Source organism: Xiphias gladius, chromosome 21 (genome assembly GCF_016859285.1).
Source record: "Xiphias gladius isolate SHS-SW01 ecotype Sanya breed wild chromosome 21, ASM1685928v1, whole genome shotgun sequence".
NCBI classification, from domain to species: domain Eukaryota; kingdom Metazoa; phylum Chordata; class Actinopteri; order Istiophoriformes; family Xiphiidae; genus Xiphias; species Xiphias gladius.
In genome coordinates this window covers 11,755,021-11,774,697 of record NC_053420.1, presented here as the reverse complement: position 1 = coordinate 11,774,697, position 19,677 = coordinate 11,755,021, and the positions used below count along the sequence as shown (strand labels likewise).

Here is a 19,677-nt window from a genome sequence, read left to right as displayed (position 1 = left end):
CTGTTTTTACTTTCTATGAGACTCAATCGTCTGAAGTGATTTATGATTTTTGTAAAATTAAGGTTTATTTGCTTGCTGCCAGAAAGCGAATAAGTGCCATGTCCCAAAATGCTAAACTATTTCTTTAAACCAACCACATTTTAGTGGCCGATCTGGGCATTCATACTACAGTATTTCTCTCAACACAAAACCCCTGCAACCACCGATTTTGCTGCCTTGTTGTCAACTGTGTGCACACACACGCCTGCCTGTAGATGTAACTGCCTGTAGACGTAACTGTTGACTGGAAAACCACAAACACAACAGGAGCTTATGATAATGAGGCTGCATTTAAATAAAGCTGTCTTTCACCATAACTCTCTTTATGCCAGTGTTTGATTGTATCACACAAACAGAAATGCAAACACACCTAAGGCATCGCGAGTTGCCCCCCCCCGGTCATCATTTATGTGCATTTTGAATGCGTATGTTAGTGCTGATCTCCTTGAACTCTTTCTCAGTCATGTCGCACAGACAAATCGTGCCGACCGCGGCTGTTTACAGTGACACAGCATGAATATACAGTATTGCAATCTGAATCCCGTCGGGAGTGAGAGCACTGTGAGTATCTCAGAGCTCCTTGAAGTGTCGATCCTGAAACGGTGCGGGACACTAAGTGCTTTCTGAGGTCACAACCCCGCTGTCATCTTCCTCAGCAAGCTGTTCCTGCAGCTGAAAGACTTAAAGACTGCCAGAAGCCTCAAACACCCTTATATACTGCTGCAAAGGTTGAGCAAACTTTACATTGTATATTACATGAAAGGCAAGTGTTTGTGGGTCAAAAAGACAACTGTCAAATACAATTGTGTGATATTCACCTTTAGCTAAAACCCTCTTCTGAACAGCAATTGTCCAGTTATATCTCACTGTAACTAGGCACGGCATGTCTGTCAAGCTCTGAATTTCTTCGCATACCGAAGCTGTAGCAAGAGATGTATTCTTACACTTTAAGAGTTTTGGAGGATGATTTTCAGCCAATAACAAAGAACTGGATTAAACAGTGTTTATCTGATCGTTCCTTTATCCTAATCATATTTCTAATACTAGAACTAATTAGCTCTACACTGCAGTACAAGACCGATGCTGTTTCTCCACTGACATGTCTTCTACATGGACACGGGTAAGCTGTTGAGGATGCTGACTTTTTACGCCAGACACGCAGCTGTAGCTTCAAGATGTACAGCATCAAGCGCATATTTAAGAACCTTTTACAGGGTTGTAGTTTTAAAATGATTCAGTTAGAAACATTAAAAAGCCCGGCGCAGATAGTGTTTTCAACCAGTCTATGGAGCTAACGTTAGCTTAATTTGCTGGCGGGGGACAGCTGATAAAATCTGCTAGCGACAGTCTTTTTCAGTCAGCAAAATCAGTAGTAGCCAGCCAGAAACGAGAGGCCTGCTTTTGGCTGCCTCCGCCTTAAATCAAGGACTAATTGTTGGAGCAAATTACTAAGAATTTTTGAGTGGTAAATCCGGCATTGCTATCACCGTAAACAAAAAATATGCTAATCCGAAAGAGTCTGTCCACAGACCTCAGTGTCCCTTCAAACATTTACACGCTACCTCTGTTGGCCATAGCTGTCTCAATGATGTCCAGTGTTGGGTCGTCTTCACACAGGTCATAGGGCATGTTCCCATCGGAGTTGACCGCCAGCAGATCTGCACCGCTGTGAGAGACGAGCAGATTGATAATTAAATCTGGAATATTCATTGTTCTAAATGTACAATATCCATGGCTAGCTGCAGGACTATAAGAGGAAAAGTCGTTTCATATATTATAAGACTACTTAAATTATACTAATGGCACCATCATCTGCGATCCAAAGACACTCAAAAGGGTAAAAATAACTGACTGGCTTAATCTAAATTTGTGAGGTTTTCAGATGTTTTTAAAAGGTTTGTTTTGTTTATATCAGCAATGTTTTTAACCATCATAGTAAAACAGGCAGGCTGTATTTCATATTCCGATCATTTGTGAAAACCAAAAAAATGCTGACAACTGCCGATCTATAACTCTAAGTCTTGGACAGGAATGAAAAAAGTCAGTTAAAGCTGAACTGATGCTAAATAAATTCTTTTAGTCCGGAACAGGTTGAATTGCACCGTTCAATCGGTAATTTCACTGGTCAAAGTGATAACAAGTCAAAGTGATAGGATGAGTGGTTTGAAAAGTTCTGAATGTCAACAGATGGCAGCAGTGTGTCTGTATATCTTGTGCGTATATTGTGTGTTGTTTGCAGTTACTGCATACAGGCTCGTATTCAGCCCTGCATGTCCTCAAGCAGAAACAATATGAGGTGTGTTCACATACAGCATCTTAACTCATCTGCATCTGTACGTGCTTCTTTGTGTGCGTAAATGTGTCTTGCTGATATATCAGAGAATCTAATTTAAATAATGTCTACACTGTGTGAGATCATATGACTCTATGCTCATTCCATATGTGCAGGTGTGTCATATAAAGAGGAAATTTTTGCCTCTGGGAAACCTTGGTCAGTGTTATTGAATTTTGAATTACATTTGCGTAACCAAGATGACCAATAACAACTCAATCTGTCTCAGTAGTAAACCATTACATGTCCTGGGGCTGCGAGATAATTCAATTTTATTGTTTATCCACTTTTGCCTAGATTCAAATCAAAATTTATATTTTCATATCATGTTACTGTTTTACCAAATTCTGTTGTGTTAATTAGTGATTCAGAGCGAACTGTAAATAAAATTTGTCAAAATTTGTCTAAAAATTGTCTGATGTAACATATAACAGTGAAACACTGTATTAAACATCAATTTGATTACTTCAAACAGTATATGATTTTTCATACATTTGCCATATCGTGAAATACTGTACATTGATATTGGTAAAATATGTCTTTAATATTATTGCGATACTGATTTCAACCATATCTTCCAGCCTTAATATGTCCCATGCTTCTTTCACATTAGTGCAAAAAAATGGAGAATGATGCCATTTCTCCATCATGGCTGCAACCCATTTTCCAGTATGTGGTTGTGTAAAGAAAAAAGAAAAAAATTCATTTAAAAAAAAAAAAATAATAATAATAATTCACAGGTTCCTGCAAATTGCCTACTGTGGCCAACTGGGGAAGCAATTCCATTTATACCTGAATATCTGAAAGCCCAACCATGCCTGTTAGTTTTAGACTTCTGGTGTGTGTTCAGCGTTTTCCCCAGGGAATTGGTCAGTGGTTGGTGGCAAGCGCTGCCCACCCCTTTGTCTGGTGACAGATATTGATTGATCGAGACAAGTCCAGTTGATCAATACTTGTAAAAACTCTGCAAGGTTTTCTTTTTTCCACAACCCCTTGTGATGCAACGCTCTGATTATTTACTGCAACGTGTACATACAATGTGATTGAACAATCAGTCAATGATCTGCTGAAATTAAATATGTGGCCTTTACTGTCAGAGGTAGCACCATTTCTCATTTTCCCTGAGGCCTAATAAGCCTAATATTACATTTCATAAAAACGAAAGAGCCTCTTCTGACGTTAGAGGAGTGGCTCTTCATTTCAGGAGAGGTGGGAAGCCTCCTATAAAACACTGCAGGAGACCCTGGTGTAGTGTATCTGCATGACTTACTGTGCGATGAGTATCTTGACCAGTCCTGCGTGGCCACAGGTCGCAGCAGCGTGCAGCGGCGTCCACAGCTCATTATCCTGAGCATTAACACAGGCTCCTCGTTCCAGCAGGATCTTAACCATCTCCTCGTAGTTATCTATACAACACTGCACAGGGACAGAGGACAAGGGAGATGGGATATTTATTGTAACTGTTTAATTTTTGATACTGTAACACTTGCTGGTGTGACAGCTTAAAACCCCGGAATAGACACAGATAAAAACAGAGCATGGAGAGGTAAATGAGATGTAGAAAGAAAGAGAAGAATAAGTAAGGAGGTTGGAGTGGTGAAAGGGAGAGACAAGGGGGAAAACAAGGGGACAGGAAGAGAGACAGAGTCAGACGCTGTAACAAACAGTGTTAACACTTTGCACGGCGCGCGCGTTTGTGTGTGTCTGTGTGTGTGTGTGTTTTTGTGTGTGTGTGTGTGTGTGTGTTTATCTGCTCTTTTTAACTTCATTAGATAATGTGTTAACTCTGGCGACAAACTGAGATCCACGGTTTCCTCTTGTTTGAAGAAAAATCAAATGCTGGCTGAAAAGGAGCTTTTAGCCTGATGTGGCATATAAGCCACACGGTGAGTATTCAGCTCTGCTGCACTGATGCTGTATGCTTCAGCACCTTAATGATTGGATGAGAAAAGAGACTCATTTGTCATCAACAAGCACAGATGATGAAGAAGTCCATAAAGTAGTCAAACCCTATCTCTCCAAAACTCCTTTAACGGCATATTGCAGAGTGCAAACCTGAGAACACATTAAGCCAATTTGGACACAGTCAGTCAGAGATCTCAGCCATTGTGTGGGTTGTTCCCTGGATCGAAGACAAAACTGGAAATGCACCCATAACTCAAACCTATCCACAGACACAGAGACAAAGACACAGAGGGACAGAGAGTATTTTCCTTGTTAAACTGGGTGTGATTATAGGGTGGAGAGGAAGGAGAATTTTCCATGAAAACCATACTGCAATCAAGCTGCTGTCAGCAACAGCAGTTTTCTCCGTCAGAGCAAACTGGTCAGACTGTGGCAGTACCATGCAGCTGAAAAAAGACAAAGACGACCGAGAAGTCGAGAGAGAAAAACAACAGAGAGAGATAGAGAGACTGCAAGATGCAGACATGGGGTTAAAGAATGGGATTCATTTGTCACAGTGGGTGGGTCAGTAATAATCAGAAAACTGAAGGATTCAGAGCAAAGGCCTTGTTTCCTAAGTCTAAGACAGTCTAAATGTCATAGAATGTCTTTTTTCTTTCCAGAAACAGTTGTGTGTTTTTACCAAAGAGCGCTTTCACTTTTGCGAGAAGCCACTGGAGTGTTGTCGTTTCTCTGCTCTCGGTTTTGAAATGAAAATGAGATCTGTTGTGATGAAATGTAAAATCTCTTATGACAAAATGACTGCTGTTAATCCCATTATGAAGCCTGAATGTGCTCTACTGAGGAAAAAATAAAAGATTTGTAGCATATAGAAACAAAATAGAGATAATAGGGCGCAAAAGAACCAAACAAAAACATCAATTTGTTTAAACTGCTTATGCTGTTAAGGGTTCTGGGAATCAGTAGCCTATCCCAGCATGCATTGTGAAGGAGCCAGGGACCCTGGACCTGGACAGGTCACTTACTAGACTATCACAGGGTGAACACATGAGTCTCTAATTGTTTCCAATTTCCAATTCCCTCATTGCCACCCACCAAACCATTAAAGCCTCTGTGCAGAACTTGAATGTGACTATAGCATCATATTAATTATTCTGATATTTTTGTAGAATAATTATACATTTCGGTGAAATTCGTGGCATTGGTGGACTATATCTTGCTCTCAGCTCATCGTTCTGTCTTCAGGTTGTTCACCTACACAAATACTGTTCTTTAACGCCATTTTCCAGACTTTTTAAACTGATATATAAATGTTCATCACATAAACTAAGCCTGAAACTGCAACTCTTCTGTTGATTGACTTAATAGTTTGGCTCATTTGTCAACCAAAAACACCAAATATTGATTGGCTGTAGCTTCTCAAAAGTGAGGATTTTCTGCCCTTCTCTGTGTCATGTTTCAAATTAAACATCTTTGGGGTTTGGTCTGTTGGTTGTGCAAAACAAGACATTGGAAGAAATCACCAACTAGGCTCAGGGAACCTGTGCGGGTAATTTCTCACTACTTTCATACATGTTTTAGACAAAATGATTAGTTGAGAAAATGACAGATTCATTGATAATGAAATAAATAGTTTGTTCTCAGTCATGATATAAGCTGACTAGAGGTGAAACTGTGGGCAAGTAGTGAAAACCTCCCTTCCTTCGAACTCCTGTTACAGCAAACATTTCCCCCTATATAATGATGTATTATATGGCCATTACTTTTACTAAAGCGCCATTAAGGAACCTCGGCCATCTTACAGAAAGATAAGATGACAAGGTTCTAACTCAGCTTCCTTTCAGTGCCAAAAAGGGAAGTGACTTGTCTAAAACAAGTAACGTAAGCTAGGTAACTGGAAACCGATACAAAATTAATGTTTAACAACCGCCCAAAAAAAAAAGTAGACAAGTTACAGGCATTAATCAACAACCTGATCATCCTCCCTGCAGATGTGTTATTGCTCTTATTTACAAAGAAACAGTAAAATAAGATGCAAATGCCGTAACCTGAGCTAGCAGGGATTTGCCTGAGTCCAAAGGATCAGGATGAAAAACCGTTGATTTTGGGATGCTGTTGTCTGTTGTACTGAGTGATGAACTTTCCCAAAAAGAAGTTCTTCACATTTCCCACTCTTTGAATTTTCCAACACACTTTACATGCCGACCGTATAAACCCTGAGAAGTTGAGGCACGGCGAGAAGATGATGGATTTACATACAAAATGAGCTGAAGTGCGATCTCTAGATGCTTTTAGTATCTGAGTGTAAGAGTGAGAGCAAGTCAGACAATAACGTGGTGAGGCACAGACATAAATATAAACCGACAAGATGGAATTGCCAAGAAAGAGACGGGGGGAACAGATTAGAAGAAAGACAACAGTCACTTTGGGAAATGCAAAAAACAACAGCAGACCCTCCTCTTCAGCATCCAGTGGACATCATTAAGACTTGGTATTACTTTAAAATTATTATGGAATTGATGGGCTAACAGCACCAGTAACAGACCAATGTATGAGAAATGAAAGAGCAGAAACTAACTCTTAACCATGTTTTATTGTGTTACTTTTCTTACAATAAATAACGTTAATAAAGAGTATCAGTATCAAGTGTAATCCAGCCTGACCACAGGCCCTGTTGTATTGTGACAGGGCCAACAGATGATTTACTGGTTGAGACCGTCACCTTTGGCACCATCTACATCCCTGCCGACCTTAAAATAAAACCCCATGGGCTCTTCTCAGTCACCTGTACTCCATCTCTGTCTCTGCCTTCCTACCGTCTGAAAAAACCTTAGTCTGAATACACAGGGCTCCAGACTGCGACCAAATTGGTTGCATATGCGACCAGTTTTGAGAGAGTGCGAGTTAGAATTTCTCGTGGTTGCATTCCTGTGAGTGCATGATGATCATTATGGCTGTTTTGGTGCCCCTCCAGCACGGGTACTGCGTTAGCCATTGTGGTCGAAAGTAGTACTTTTTCTTCTTCACTGGCCCGGTCCGCCTCTCCCTATCTGCACTCTCCCTGCCTGCATTTTCCTCGTCATGAAGCACACGAAACAATCAGTTTAGCTGTTACCGTGTTCCAGAGATGAAGTGGTCTATAGCTGATCATTCTAAAAAACTAAATGAGGAGAGAGAGGAGGAGGCTGGAGAGGGAGAGCCAACGAGAGGTCCTGACTCCGACGGAGCTGATGAGAGTGCAGGTGCCGGAAGGGACAGACGGACTGAGCCGACGAAGAAGAAAAAGTATTACTTTCAACCCAGAGGGCTAACGCAGTACCCATGGGTGCAGTACAAGTGGAATGCTATACTGTGTGTGTATTGTAGGCAATGTGGCCCGTCCATTGCCAACGACATGGCCTGTGTCCAGGTTGTAGGAGTGATATCAGACAACCTCCGCGAAAAGACTGGCGACAAAAGTGCCTCCGCCCCCTACCAATAATTTATGATAGATGGTGCCACCGATGTCTCCAACAAAGAATGTGAGATTGTCTATGCCCATTGTCATTGATAAAGGAATGAAAAAAAAAAAGGCTGCAACCAACTGAGAAAGTTGGTAGCGCCAGTCCGACCGATGGAAAAGTTAGTCTGGAGCCTTGATATAACAATAAAAAAAGACTATAGCCCACACTGACGCAAGGAGAAAAATGGGTTGTGCACATTCTCTGAAGTTTTGTAACTTTTACTGCCAAGGCTATTCAGATAAGGCCGCTCTGACAGCAGTGTGGGGGGAGTACATAAATTATTATACAACACAAGAGAGGAAATGAAATTACAGCACAGATGCAGAGGATAGATAGCAGGATGATAGATAAGAGGTGAAATAGATGCATAGAAAACACAAACGCTGACTGACTGGAAACACGAATGGCTGACAAACACATCCTGTGAGTAACATTTTAGTTGAGGTAGAAAGATTTAAAACCTTTTCACACCGAAGTCTGAAAATTGTATCTTCCGGAAAAAAAGAAAGGTTAAAATTAACACATAAATCTTGAGTGTGCAACTGTCATACCGCAACAGTGTTTTGTTTTATTTTGTTTTGTTTTCTGATCTGTTTTTATTTCTATGTTGTTTATGTTCATTAAAAATCTAATTGACCACTCAAAGAAAGTTCATATTTGGTTATGAACTGTGGCTATTTACATGACATGCCCCCAAGAAACATAGTGTCTGACCTGCGGATAATTTTATCGTCTTGGTACAAGAATTTGTATTACAAGAAGGACAGCAAGTACAGATCCAAGAGAAAACTAGCGAAAATGCAAGAACCTGGGCAACACATGGCCTGGCTCTACACATCTCAAATTCCTCCGTATTCAAATAGGTCTGGTGTTGTGCTCATTGATATCGGTTTCCCTGGTTGGAAAAACATCTGAGCCGATAACGTTGTAGGAGTGATTAATAACAGCAATTTCATCCATCTTCCTATGCCGCAGCCAGAAAAATAAAATGACAAATAATAACTCTTATGTCGGCATATGCAAGTTAAAATTAGACTTCGTAACTTTTGAAAATGGAAATGATACACAGGATATGGAATCGAGAACCAGTTCCAAATTGTCTGACCCATTGGAAGTAAGGGTGGAAACACCGGCAGTGTGCTGACACATCTTTCTACACAACATGGGCTTAAATTCCAGGAATGCCATAAATTTGACACTCTAGGCACAAGTGCCACTGCTTCCCTACGAGCAGCACGTCTGTTACCGAGGGTAAATATCCTGTGTTATAATAACATTAGGGCCGTGCAGGCAGGCTTAGCAGATTTTTTCTTTGACTAAGAAAACCTAAATCGACATTTCCCATACATGGGCCCTACTCCCTTCAACTTAGGTAAATCTTACAGTCAAACAACTTATTTCAGTCTTTTCAAACTAACTAATGTTTGGCCGCACACCTGTCTGAGTTTCGTGTGCTACAGTAACTGAGTGGGGACTGGAGGCTTCTCTGCGTGCAGCTGCCTCTAGTGTCTACCGATGTGAGATGTCTAAGGGACACCTTTAAATTGTAGCTACAGAAAAATAACCTGGGTTACAGTCTTCCCCTCTAAACTGCATAAGTCTGCATGCACATCGGTCACAAGCCACACAACCCTGTGGGAAACATTGCATATGAAAACAGTGGTTAATCGATGGAGCTTTTGAACGCCTGAGTCACATGCATTTTCCCACTCTGTTGCTATACTGTGTTCACACTCAGAAATAATAAAACATTTGCATGACAGTGTGTAGGCCTCCGTTTTTTCCACAGGACTTGTTAGAGGAATCGATAAAGAATCGGACCGATAAGCAGAATCGATAATGCCATTGGTATCAATGAAATCTTATCAATTCCGACCCCTATTACCACACTCTTGCCTTTACAAATATAACTTTGAATTAATATGCAACAAAACACACCCAAGTCACTTATCTTCTCTACTTCTAGATATGTCTAAGGCTGCAACTAACAATTATTTTCATTATTGATAAATCTGCATATCATTTTCTCGATAAACAGGAAACAGAGTCTGATCGTAAGTGCTCCTTGCAACCGCTACCACAGATTCAGTGCAACTGAAAATGCTGTCAGCTTGACTCGCTACTGATTAGTTAGGACAAAATACCAACTATTCTCAAACAGAAAACTGCTAACACTGTCAGACTGAAACAAAATGTTAATTAAGTCTGATTATCAGGTTTGGCAGTATGGACACTGGGTGCCCCACCCCTCTTTGGTCACCCTCTCTTGAATTATAACTTTAGTCTACAATTTCTGATCTTTTTGAAGTGGAGGAAGTTAAAGAATGTGGAGAAGTCTCTGCAATATGTACAGTACGAGAGGAGAAAAAGAGTTACATGGCAGTAAAAGCAAGCAGGCAGCATGAAGAGAAAAAGGAACATATGAAAGCTAAGGCATGGAGATTCTGTTCCCAGGCACAGAGCACAGGAGGGGGTATGCTCAGAGGTTTCTCTTTTTTCTGATGCAATTTTTTTTCTGAAGAAATCTGCACTGGGCATGGTGTGAAAGAATCATTTGCTCATCACAGATCCTTTTTTCTTTTTTTACAGAGTATATATTCAGTTTTTCAGATAGGAAAGGAGACAGAATGAGCAAGAAACAGCAAAGTGTCTATATGACCTTCTAAAGCTGCCAAAAGCAGAAGTAGTACTGTGGGGAGACCAGTTTATTTGTCTCAAATACTTCCGTTGTCAACTATGTCCAAACAGCTGCGATGAGAACAGATTTCGAGTGAAAGACAGAAAAGCTAGACCCACACATTTCCTAATTTTTAAAAATGCGTGTTGGTGTGTGCAGGTGTGTATGAAGATATTCAATTGTCAAATTCAAACATCTTAATACATGGAGATGGTAATTCAGGGAGCAGGTTATGGATTTCATTTTCAGCCTGAGTCTGGTAATTGTCAATCTTGAAGATATAATTCAGGGAAAATGAGCAGCCTCATAAATCTGACAAGAACAAGACTCTTAAGAGACATACAAGCATGTCAAAGGCATCTGATACACTGATGGTTTAGCTCACATCTAAAGCTCCAGCCTGCAGCAGTGGCATGACAGATGTCTTCAGAAAAACCCAAGAGACTGCAACCTACACACCAGCTAGCAACTAGGCTAATCTCCTAAACGCCTTCTGAATAAACCCACATACTCCAGCCCACCTGCTAGCTCACTGCTAGGCTAATCTCTTAGCGGTTCCTCTGAAAGAAATGCAGGTATTTGCACCCACAAGCTAGCAACCAAACTAAACTTCTAGCCTTCCCGTGTAGATCTGTTGTATACCACCTCCATCCCTCTTGCCCTGGCAACAAGACAATGAAGCAAGCAAGGAAATAATGTGTCTTTCATGAAAACTATTCACACAAGGATGGGAGTGTGGTACCAGACAAAGGCCCAGATTATGTCTGTTTGGCTGGAAAACAACAGCAACAGTCTTGCTGGGATCCTTCAGTGGGCTGAGGGGACCGTGGCTCGGGTTGAGGAGCAAAATGACAAGGAAATCAGGCTGAGATTTTGACTTAGTGGCTGAAATTTGATCAGGGCTAGTGCCAGGAGGACTGTCGGCGGCAGAGTTGGCACTGAAACTGAAACACTGAGGGGTTAAAGTGAGCAAGGCCAGGACCTGGTGGCTGAGAGTACAGCTGAGACTGCGGGAGGTCAAAGGTTAAAAGAGGCTTTAAATTTTACCAAAGCTCACGAGAGTAACACAAATCCTGAAGAGTTAAGGGGCCTGACTGAAAAAACCCAAGGTGCCAAGTTCAGCTGTCAAGAATTAGACCTAAATGGCTAAATTAATTGAATTTGGGTTGTGACAAGCAACTCGGACATCAGTGGAGTAAGCTATGTAACCCTCTATTGAAGATTTCTGGGCTCTACTACAATTTTCACTGCCGTTGCACATCATCTCCTCTCTTTTTCTATCCCTCTGTCCTGCCCTGTGTCAGGGCACAAACACTAAATCATTTCTCTGAAAAATAATTGAAAGCACATTAATAGGAAACGGTACAGGTGCAAAGAGTGAATAGATTTGACAATCCCCCTGGTTATTACTGAATTTGGCGAGCTAGGTTTGAGAGCATGGTACTCAAAAGCTGACAGGTCTGAGTCGTCAAACGCTGAAGTACCGAAGAGCTGAATGACTAATGAAAGGTCTGGAATGACACGGGAATGCAGTCTCACAACTTCAAAGCTCTACATGATCAAATCCTGCAGATGATCATTTCAGCACAAGTTAAAAGTCCACCTCAGTCATCTTTGCATAAATATTTGAGTGGTTGAATCAGTGAAGTAAATACTTTTAAATGAGATTCCGGCAGTCTGTTGATGTTCTGGGTCACGAGGCCCAGTCGGCCACACCAGGGTCCAGGGTCTCAGAGCCAGACCAAATATGGGACAACATGACACAGGTGTGTTTGGAAGGAGACTGTCTCCCCCTACCTCAGAGGATGTTCAGACCAAAAATATCTCAGAGTACGTACAATACCTGACAGGCTAAACAAAATCTTAATACATTTTGTCAAGAGGGAATTAACTTATCAAATATAATGTAAAAACAAAAACAAAAACAAAAGGGGGACTTTTTTTTTTATAATTCATGGCCAACAGACCTTCTGGTACGAGCAGCGTCTAAATTGTGCATTGCTGTTAATGACTTTTGTTCATGTGCATAAATGTGGGTATGTAAGTACAAACATTTTAGATTCAAGAGCGTAGGTTTGGATTCAGAGGCGGCAGAGTTGGGTTTTGCATCTTTGCCATGCAGATCTCTGTGCTTTACTGTCTTATTTTTGACTTAGGTTGAATTCCAGTGTCTTTTTTAGAGAATGTTATTGGTAAATGAAAAATATTAACTGAACAACGAAAAAACTCCCAGGCTGCTGCTGCTGTTCAGTAAGAAAAAGACTACCCTGAAACAATTAAATCGAGGGGGACAAAAATAGGATTTTGAAAAGCGAGGGAGACGTGACACTTTCCACTTTCCCTTGCGCTGAATGTTACTGTAATGTGTTGTGGTAATTGTCTGAGTGCCACTCACCCAGGGGTTGGGGTGGCCTTCGGGAAGAGGGAAGAAAAATGATGTGTTTAAAAAAAAAAAAAAAATGTTAAGATGAGAAAAAAAAAACATACAATCCAGGTGGAGTCAGATGAGAAGATTAATTTGTTTTTGTTTTTGTACAAATTAAACAAGACATAATGTGTTATGTTGTCACCTTTGGAGGGAGCCAGGTAGGCGTTTCCCTGTTTGTAGTCTTTATGTTAAGTAGCCGTCTGCTGACTGTAGCCTCATATTTACTAGAGAGACAGCCTGAACCCAGCCCTACACACATTGATACAAACACACCCATGCCTGCAGAGCCTTGTCCTTGAAAAAAAGGGGCCTCCATTTATCCATCACATCATCCCACTGTGATCTAGCCAAAAAACTACAGAAAATTATACGCCTCTGTCTGAACTAAGGGTATCAAGGTGGTTTCAGAAAGCATTAACTTCTTCTCACGGGTTGCCATAGTAAATGTAAGTGTGTGAGTCCGTGTTTGTGTGTGTGTGTGTGTGTGTGTGTGTGTGTGTGTCTGTCTTTGTGCCTGTTCTGGCACATACAGTGCTCCTGCAAGTCAGTTATTGATTAATGTCTTATTTCACCGAGGTGAAACCAACCCTAGATAGGTATGACATCTCATTTAGAGAAACATCACCACCACTGTCCTTCATTTAGCTCACCCTCTGCCACATGCTGTCTGTGCCTGTGTGTGTGCGTGTGTGTGTGAGAGAGAGAGAGACAGAGAGAGAGAGAGAGAGAGAGAGAGAGAGAGAGAGAGAGAGAGAGAGAGAGAGAGTGAGAGACATCTCTTTTCTCAGTATCTATTTTTCTGTCATATATCTTCTGGCAACCACACAGTGTTTGTGTGGACATTTATGCATTCCCTATTGTGTCCCTGTCTGTCTGTCTGTCTGTCCGTGTGTGTATGGTGGTATTTTTGAAATTGCAGCACAACTGAAAAAGTCTCGTCTTGAAGACACTGTGCAGGCTGACCCATCCATATAGCAGATTACCGGGCACACACACACACACATTCGAAGCCAAAAGGTCAATCTGATCTCCTGGTAGCCAACGCCCCACAGCTTTTAAAAACACCAGCCACGCCAGTAGTGAATGATGGACTTCAATTTTCTCTTCCCCTGCTCCTTTCTCTGCCTCCCAGCAGGAGCCTGAATATTAGGCTTTGAGCAGCCGAGAGAGAAGGAGAGACAACTGCGTTGGCTGAGGCAGAGCGAAAAAAGGCAAAGAGGGAGAGAGGACATAAACTGTCAGAGGTACAGTACAACTGTAGAGAGAGACAAAAGAGAAGCATGGGCGGCAGTGAAGGATGAAAAGCTGAGAAGAAACTGAGGTGCTACATTAGCATCACGTCCTTTTGAAAGATGAAGAGTCATATTCCAGGGAGGCCAGATTTGTTTTATTTTACATTAAAATGTGACTCCACTTCAAAGGATAAGAAAACTTTGTGTAAACATTTTCTCCTCTGCACATAAAGAGGCCGTCCAGAACTTGGTGTGAGGTTATGGACGGAATTAAAGTTCTGAGTTTACTCTTTGTGCTAGAGACAAACGAAATGATTAAATCGTTGTTTACAGGTTGGCCCGTTTTTTCTTCAGCGTCTCCAACCTGTAGTAGGTGAACCTGCATGGTCATTAACTGCAGCATCTCCATTGACTTGTTGCTTGAGTAACCTACCCTTGTCCAAAATGAAATCCTTTCCAGCTGCTCTCTTTTGAAGAATGCTTGAAGTCAAGGAAAAGAACTTAATGATCCATTATTTACACAGACAAATGTGATTAGGGGCATTGATTTGGAATAGGTGGAAGCTTTGATTACCATGGCAGTAATGGCTCTAATCAACAATTGAAAATAGGCCTAATCTCCTCTGTCAATTTCCTACATCAGAATGGACTAATTTCCCCAATACTGACCTCATTTCCTCACTATCAAAAATCATTCTTTCAGTGTCAGTAAACCTTAACACTCTGCACAAGGCCTTTAATTCCTACCCCTGCAAACTAATTACACCAGGATGTGATTTAATTATATTCCAGCAAAGATGGAGATGGTGATGGCAAAGTAAGACTTGACTAATAAAAGGTTTAAAATAAGATACTTGTGATATTTTACTGCCCCGGCAAAGAACCAGAGGCAATATAAGGAGATATAGAATATTTGACAGTTACAGAATAAACTCAATAATACATCACACAGTTTAAAGGGCAGGTCAAACACCTTTTGAAAAATAATATGTTATACAGTTTTCAGTATTTTATATCTAATATAATGTTGAAACTGAGCCGTATGACAGTCTTGAAGAAGAAAAGTAGATTTGTGCTATGTGGATCACAATGATACAGAAATTGAATTCTATTTTTCTATTATGCCTTTTCCTAGGAAACCCACATTATTACATTTAGCACTATAAAAACAGATTTTTTTTTTTTTTTAAATGGCCCTTGCAAAAAGACTGAGTTTGCTATTCACATAGGAAACATTTAAGTTAGTTACTTTGAAAAAGCTTGGGAGATGAGGAAAAGATGACTATATGGTGCACAGTGTATTCAGTATTTTGTACATTAACTTCTAAATGTAATGTTTAGCCACCTTTGGAGATTATAAGTGATTTAAATTGGCTTCAACAACTGAACTTAAGTAAAAGTCCATTTAGGAGGATGCATTATGCATCAGGTTTCCTAACAATAACTGGTTACATTGCCATTATTTCCTTTTGCCTCGAGGAAGCCAATGTATGCTCCAGCCACTCTGTGACTCAGTGCATGACTGCGGTATATGAATTCATTCACCATTGTCATTATTATGAAAAGCCTGAATCAACAAGTCAACAGAACTAGAAAGTATTTAACCAGAGCAAGACACCATCTACCATATTATGGTCCGCACATTATATAGCCAGCTTCACTGAAAAAAGGGTTTGCTAAATTTTTTTGCTATAAACACAAGCAGTATATTTGAAATACATATCAAAAGAAATTTGTATATATAAACAATATACCTGAGTGGTATAGTTGTGAATGCAACATTGACACATTATCAACTTATAAGTCGATACTTATATATTAGATATAAGTCGAAATTATTAGCAAACTGCTGCTATATTTACACATCCAGCAACATTATTATTCATTTGGAGTCGTGTTTCTGACCACCTGGTGAATGTAAGTTTTGAGGGAAATGTCTGGAGGGAAATGGTTACTAGACCGCATTTATGTAGTGCTCTCACACACTGATGGTAGCAAGCTACGATGCAAGAAACTGGCCCGACCATCAGGAACACTTTGGGATTCACTGTCTTGCTCAAGGAAACTTTAGCATGTTGACAGAGCAAGCAGGGGATGAAGAAACTGCCAATCCTGCGATTAGTGGATGACCGTTTACCAGAAGACGCTTGGCCACATTTTTGGTGTTTGACATGCAGCTAAAAATCTATCTAACTACTTTACATCTTTTGTCATTTTCAATTTGAGATAAGACAATGAGTTGTCATTAGTGCCCCAGTTTCACGTGAAAATACTGAGAGGCTGAGAGGGACACGTCAGAGAATGAAACCGAGGGAAAGACAAAAACTGGAGGGAGACAACGACAGGTAGAGACAGAGACGGACAATCCTACCTGATGCAGGGCGGTGAGACCGTCTTCATTGCAGAGGTCTGGGCTCACATTGTTCCTCAGCAGGTAACGTACTGGTGGGAAAGAGAGATGAAGAAACATAAATGAAGGCTGAAGTCTCACATAACTATGGGCAACATTTCAATTTAAATACTTGATTTCCTTCAGTTCGCTTGAGTAACTGAATATCCTCTCAACAAATTAAACCAGATCTGGGGGTCTCACTCCACTGCATGTTTCATTTGTTCTAATGAGACCAAAAAAAAAAACCAACAAAAACAAAACAAAACAAAAAAGCCAAACATTCGGCGGCTGAGGATTGAAACATATTCAGCTTGCTGTCCCCACTTGAGGCACACATGCTGCCTTATGATACGGCTTTTCAGTTATAATCAATATTTCACAGAGAAGACGATGTTCTGGCTGCTGCAAACAAAACAATAGATGCAGGATAAAGGCATGATGAGATTCCATATAACCCAATTCCTCCTAATTGCTCACACAGCCCGCAGGTGCACCTCAACTTAACCTTTTGTTACCCAGTGACAGTGACACCTATCGGTCTGTGATACATTAATCGTACCGCATCATCGTGAAGCATGCCTGCAGCAACTTCAATCTCTCAAATTATCAGCCCTGCCAGGATGTTACCCAACTGACCTTGGAAATATGGATGAATGATGGGTGAGGGGAGAGGGGAGGTAGGGAGGGTTAGTGATGGAGGATGATGTAATGATGCTTGGGATTAAACTGTTTGTCCGTCTCATGGTCCAAACAGATAAACCCTCTGCCCGGACCCCAATTCAAATTATATCAGCTTTCACAGTCTGCACACTGGACAGCTGCCTGACTGCTAAAACTGCTAAACCTGCCCCACCTCATTATTATCCCTTGTTTTTGGCTATTCTGACATCTGCCTTTATTTTACAGACAAAAAAAAGAAGCAAAACAAACAGAGCGAGTGGATGAATCTGGTTATGACGGTGAGCGCTGAAAGAGAGAAGAGAGAGATTTGGGGTGATAATTATTACATCTGTCTGTTAGACTGACAGAAACTAAAATTACAGCCTTGCGGCTGTATGACAGCCAGTCAAGTCCAGACACATATAATATATGTAGTGAAGACTCTGAAGGAATTTAATAAAAAGTATTAAGTGTATTTTGACATAATTAGTGTATGAATTCTTTAGCTATGGCCAAAACGTACTTTGTGAGGTCACAGTGACCTTGACCTTTTACCACCAAATTCCAATCAGTTCATCTTTGAGTCCAAGTGGACATTTCTCCCAGACGTAATGAAATTCTCTCCCGGCGTTCCTGAGATATCGCGTTGACAAGATTGGACGGACTTGAGGTCACAGTGACCTTTGACCACCAAAATCTAATCTGTTCATCCCTCAGTTCAAGTGAACGTTTGTGCGAAATTTGAAGAAATTCCCTCAAGGCGTTCCTGAGATATCGCGTTCATGAGAAAGGGATGGACGGACGGACGGTCCAATAACGTGATGCCTGCGGCCACACTGGCTCTGGCACTGAGGCATAGGGTGCAGGTTTGGTTTCAGAAGATTTAAATCAGATATACTCTAAATCTAGCGAATACCATATGACAAAACTGGTTATTGTGCTTTCCATAATAATGTTAGTATAACAAAAAAAACTGAAATGCTGTGTAAATTGCTGCATTATCCTACATAAATTGTGTTTAGGTTTCTTGATAGAAACCTGATACTTAATAATAGATAATGCTGGTTTTTCATCTTTACCACAAGAGCCCTGTCCTTTACTGCATTACCTTTGATTTAAGTTCACTTCTAGTATGTACTTAGGAAAATGTTAAGATTTAATAAAAACACAGATTAAAGTCATATATGGCCAAAAACATGGGGGTTAGGGCTGTGCCTGCACTCTTCCTCTTATGCTGCTAATGGTGCCAACAACCACAGTCAGTAAGGTTGTATTTAGCCTGACTACACAGCCTGCATAGTTCATTAATCAATTAGTTGATCAAACAAATCAACAAAAAAATAATCTGCCATAATCTGCAATTGATAATCAATTAATTGTTTGAGTAGTATGCCAGGCAAAAAACACAAAACATTCCCTGGTTCCAGTTATTCATTTGTGAGGATTTTCTGCTTTTTTCTGTTTTATGTCCCTGGAAACTGAATATTTTGGGGTTTTTGACTTTTAGTTGTCAAAAACGAGGCATTTGATGACGTCACCTTGTGTTTCCAGATTATTGCAAAATGCCTTTTTTCATTTTATGGACCTGCCATTTAATTGAGAAAATGATCAGCAGATTAACCGATAATGAAAATAATTCTTACTAGAGCAGTAAGCTTCAGTGCTGCTTCTGTCACTATAATATGGGTACTGGTAGATGCACAAAGATATGAAGTATTACACTATCATAGTCTTTACACTGTGTTATTCAGCTATATGGCTCTCACCACATGCAGCTTTGGGCACCTTTTGTGTGAGACATTCAATGGCAGATGGAAAGCAGGTACTTTCAAAAGAGCCGCACCTGGCGTCCTTTTGCAGAAACCTTTCCGAAGTTAAGAACCATTCGAGCTCCCAGAGGAGTGCCCATGATATGAACTGTATTTCTATGTGGCAGCTAATAAAGACAAGGGAAGAGGGGTATGATAGGGAGGCAGGTCATGACAACAAGATGAATACCAATGAAAACTTAACAGTAGAAAGGTAAGTTTTTATGCACAGTGGCTGTGTTGTAGGGTTTTTATTTAAGCGAGGAAGTACTGTTTGACAATAACTGCAATTGGTCATGAAAAAAAAAACACATTGTGCATTGTGCAAAATGTGGCTGAGGGAGTGCTTTTTTTTCCAGGAAACTAGAATGAGTGCAGCCATTGCCAACGTAACTCATGTGTTTCCTGAAGTCTATTCGACTTCTATTAGGCTTCTGATAAGCATCTCTGTCCAGATATAACTGTGATATTTCACTTTGCCAGAACATTTTCAGTGTTATCACGCTCATCTACACCCATGAGGAGGTCAGCAGCAGTCACAGCTCCAACATCTGCTGTCTTAAAGATACAAGGCCACCAAACCGAAACCGGACAAAATGAGCTGCGGCTTAAACTGATGGCTCCCTTTCATGTGCTCCTGTAAAATGTAACAGAGGGGAAGAGTGAAAAATTACAGTGAGCGCTGAGAGATTGGTCCCAAG

General features: G+C 40.7%; 1 protein-coding gene across 2 annotated transcripts in view; it reads right to left on the bottom strand.

Annotated features, from left to right (window-relative positions):
- Window positions 1-19,677, bottom strand: part of ppp1r16b (protein phosphatase 1, regulatory subunit 16B) — an 83,505-nt gene that overhangs the window by 11,236 nt on the left and 52,592 nt on the right. For both annotated transcript variants that reach the window (XM_040116165.1, XM_040116166.1), the window contains exons 3-5: window positions 16,488-16,558; window positions 3,642-3,787; window positions 1,602-1,705 (exon numbers count right to left, since the gene is read on the bottom strand). In XM_040116165.1, coding sequence (XP_039972099.1) covers window positions 1,602-1,705; window positions 3,642-3,787; window positions 16,488-16,558 — 321 coding nt within the window. The remainder of the gene's footprint in view (window positions 1-1,601; window positions 1,706-3,641; window positions 3,788-16,487; window positions 16,559-19,677) is intronic.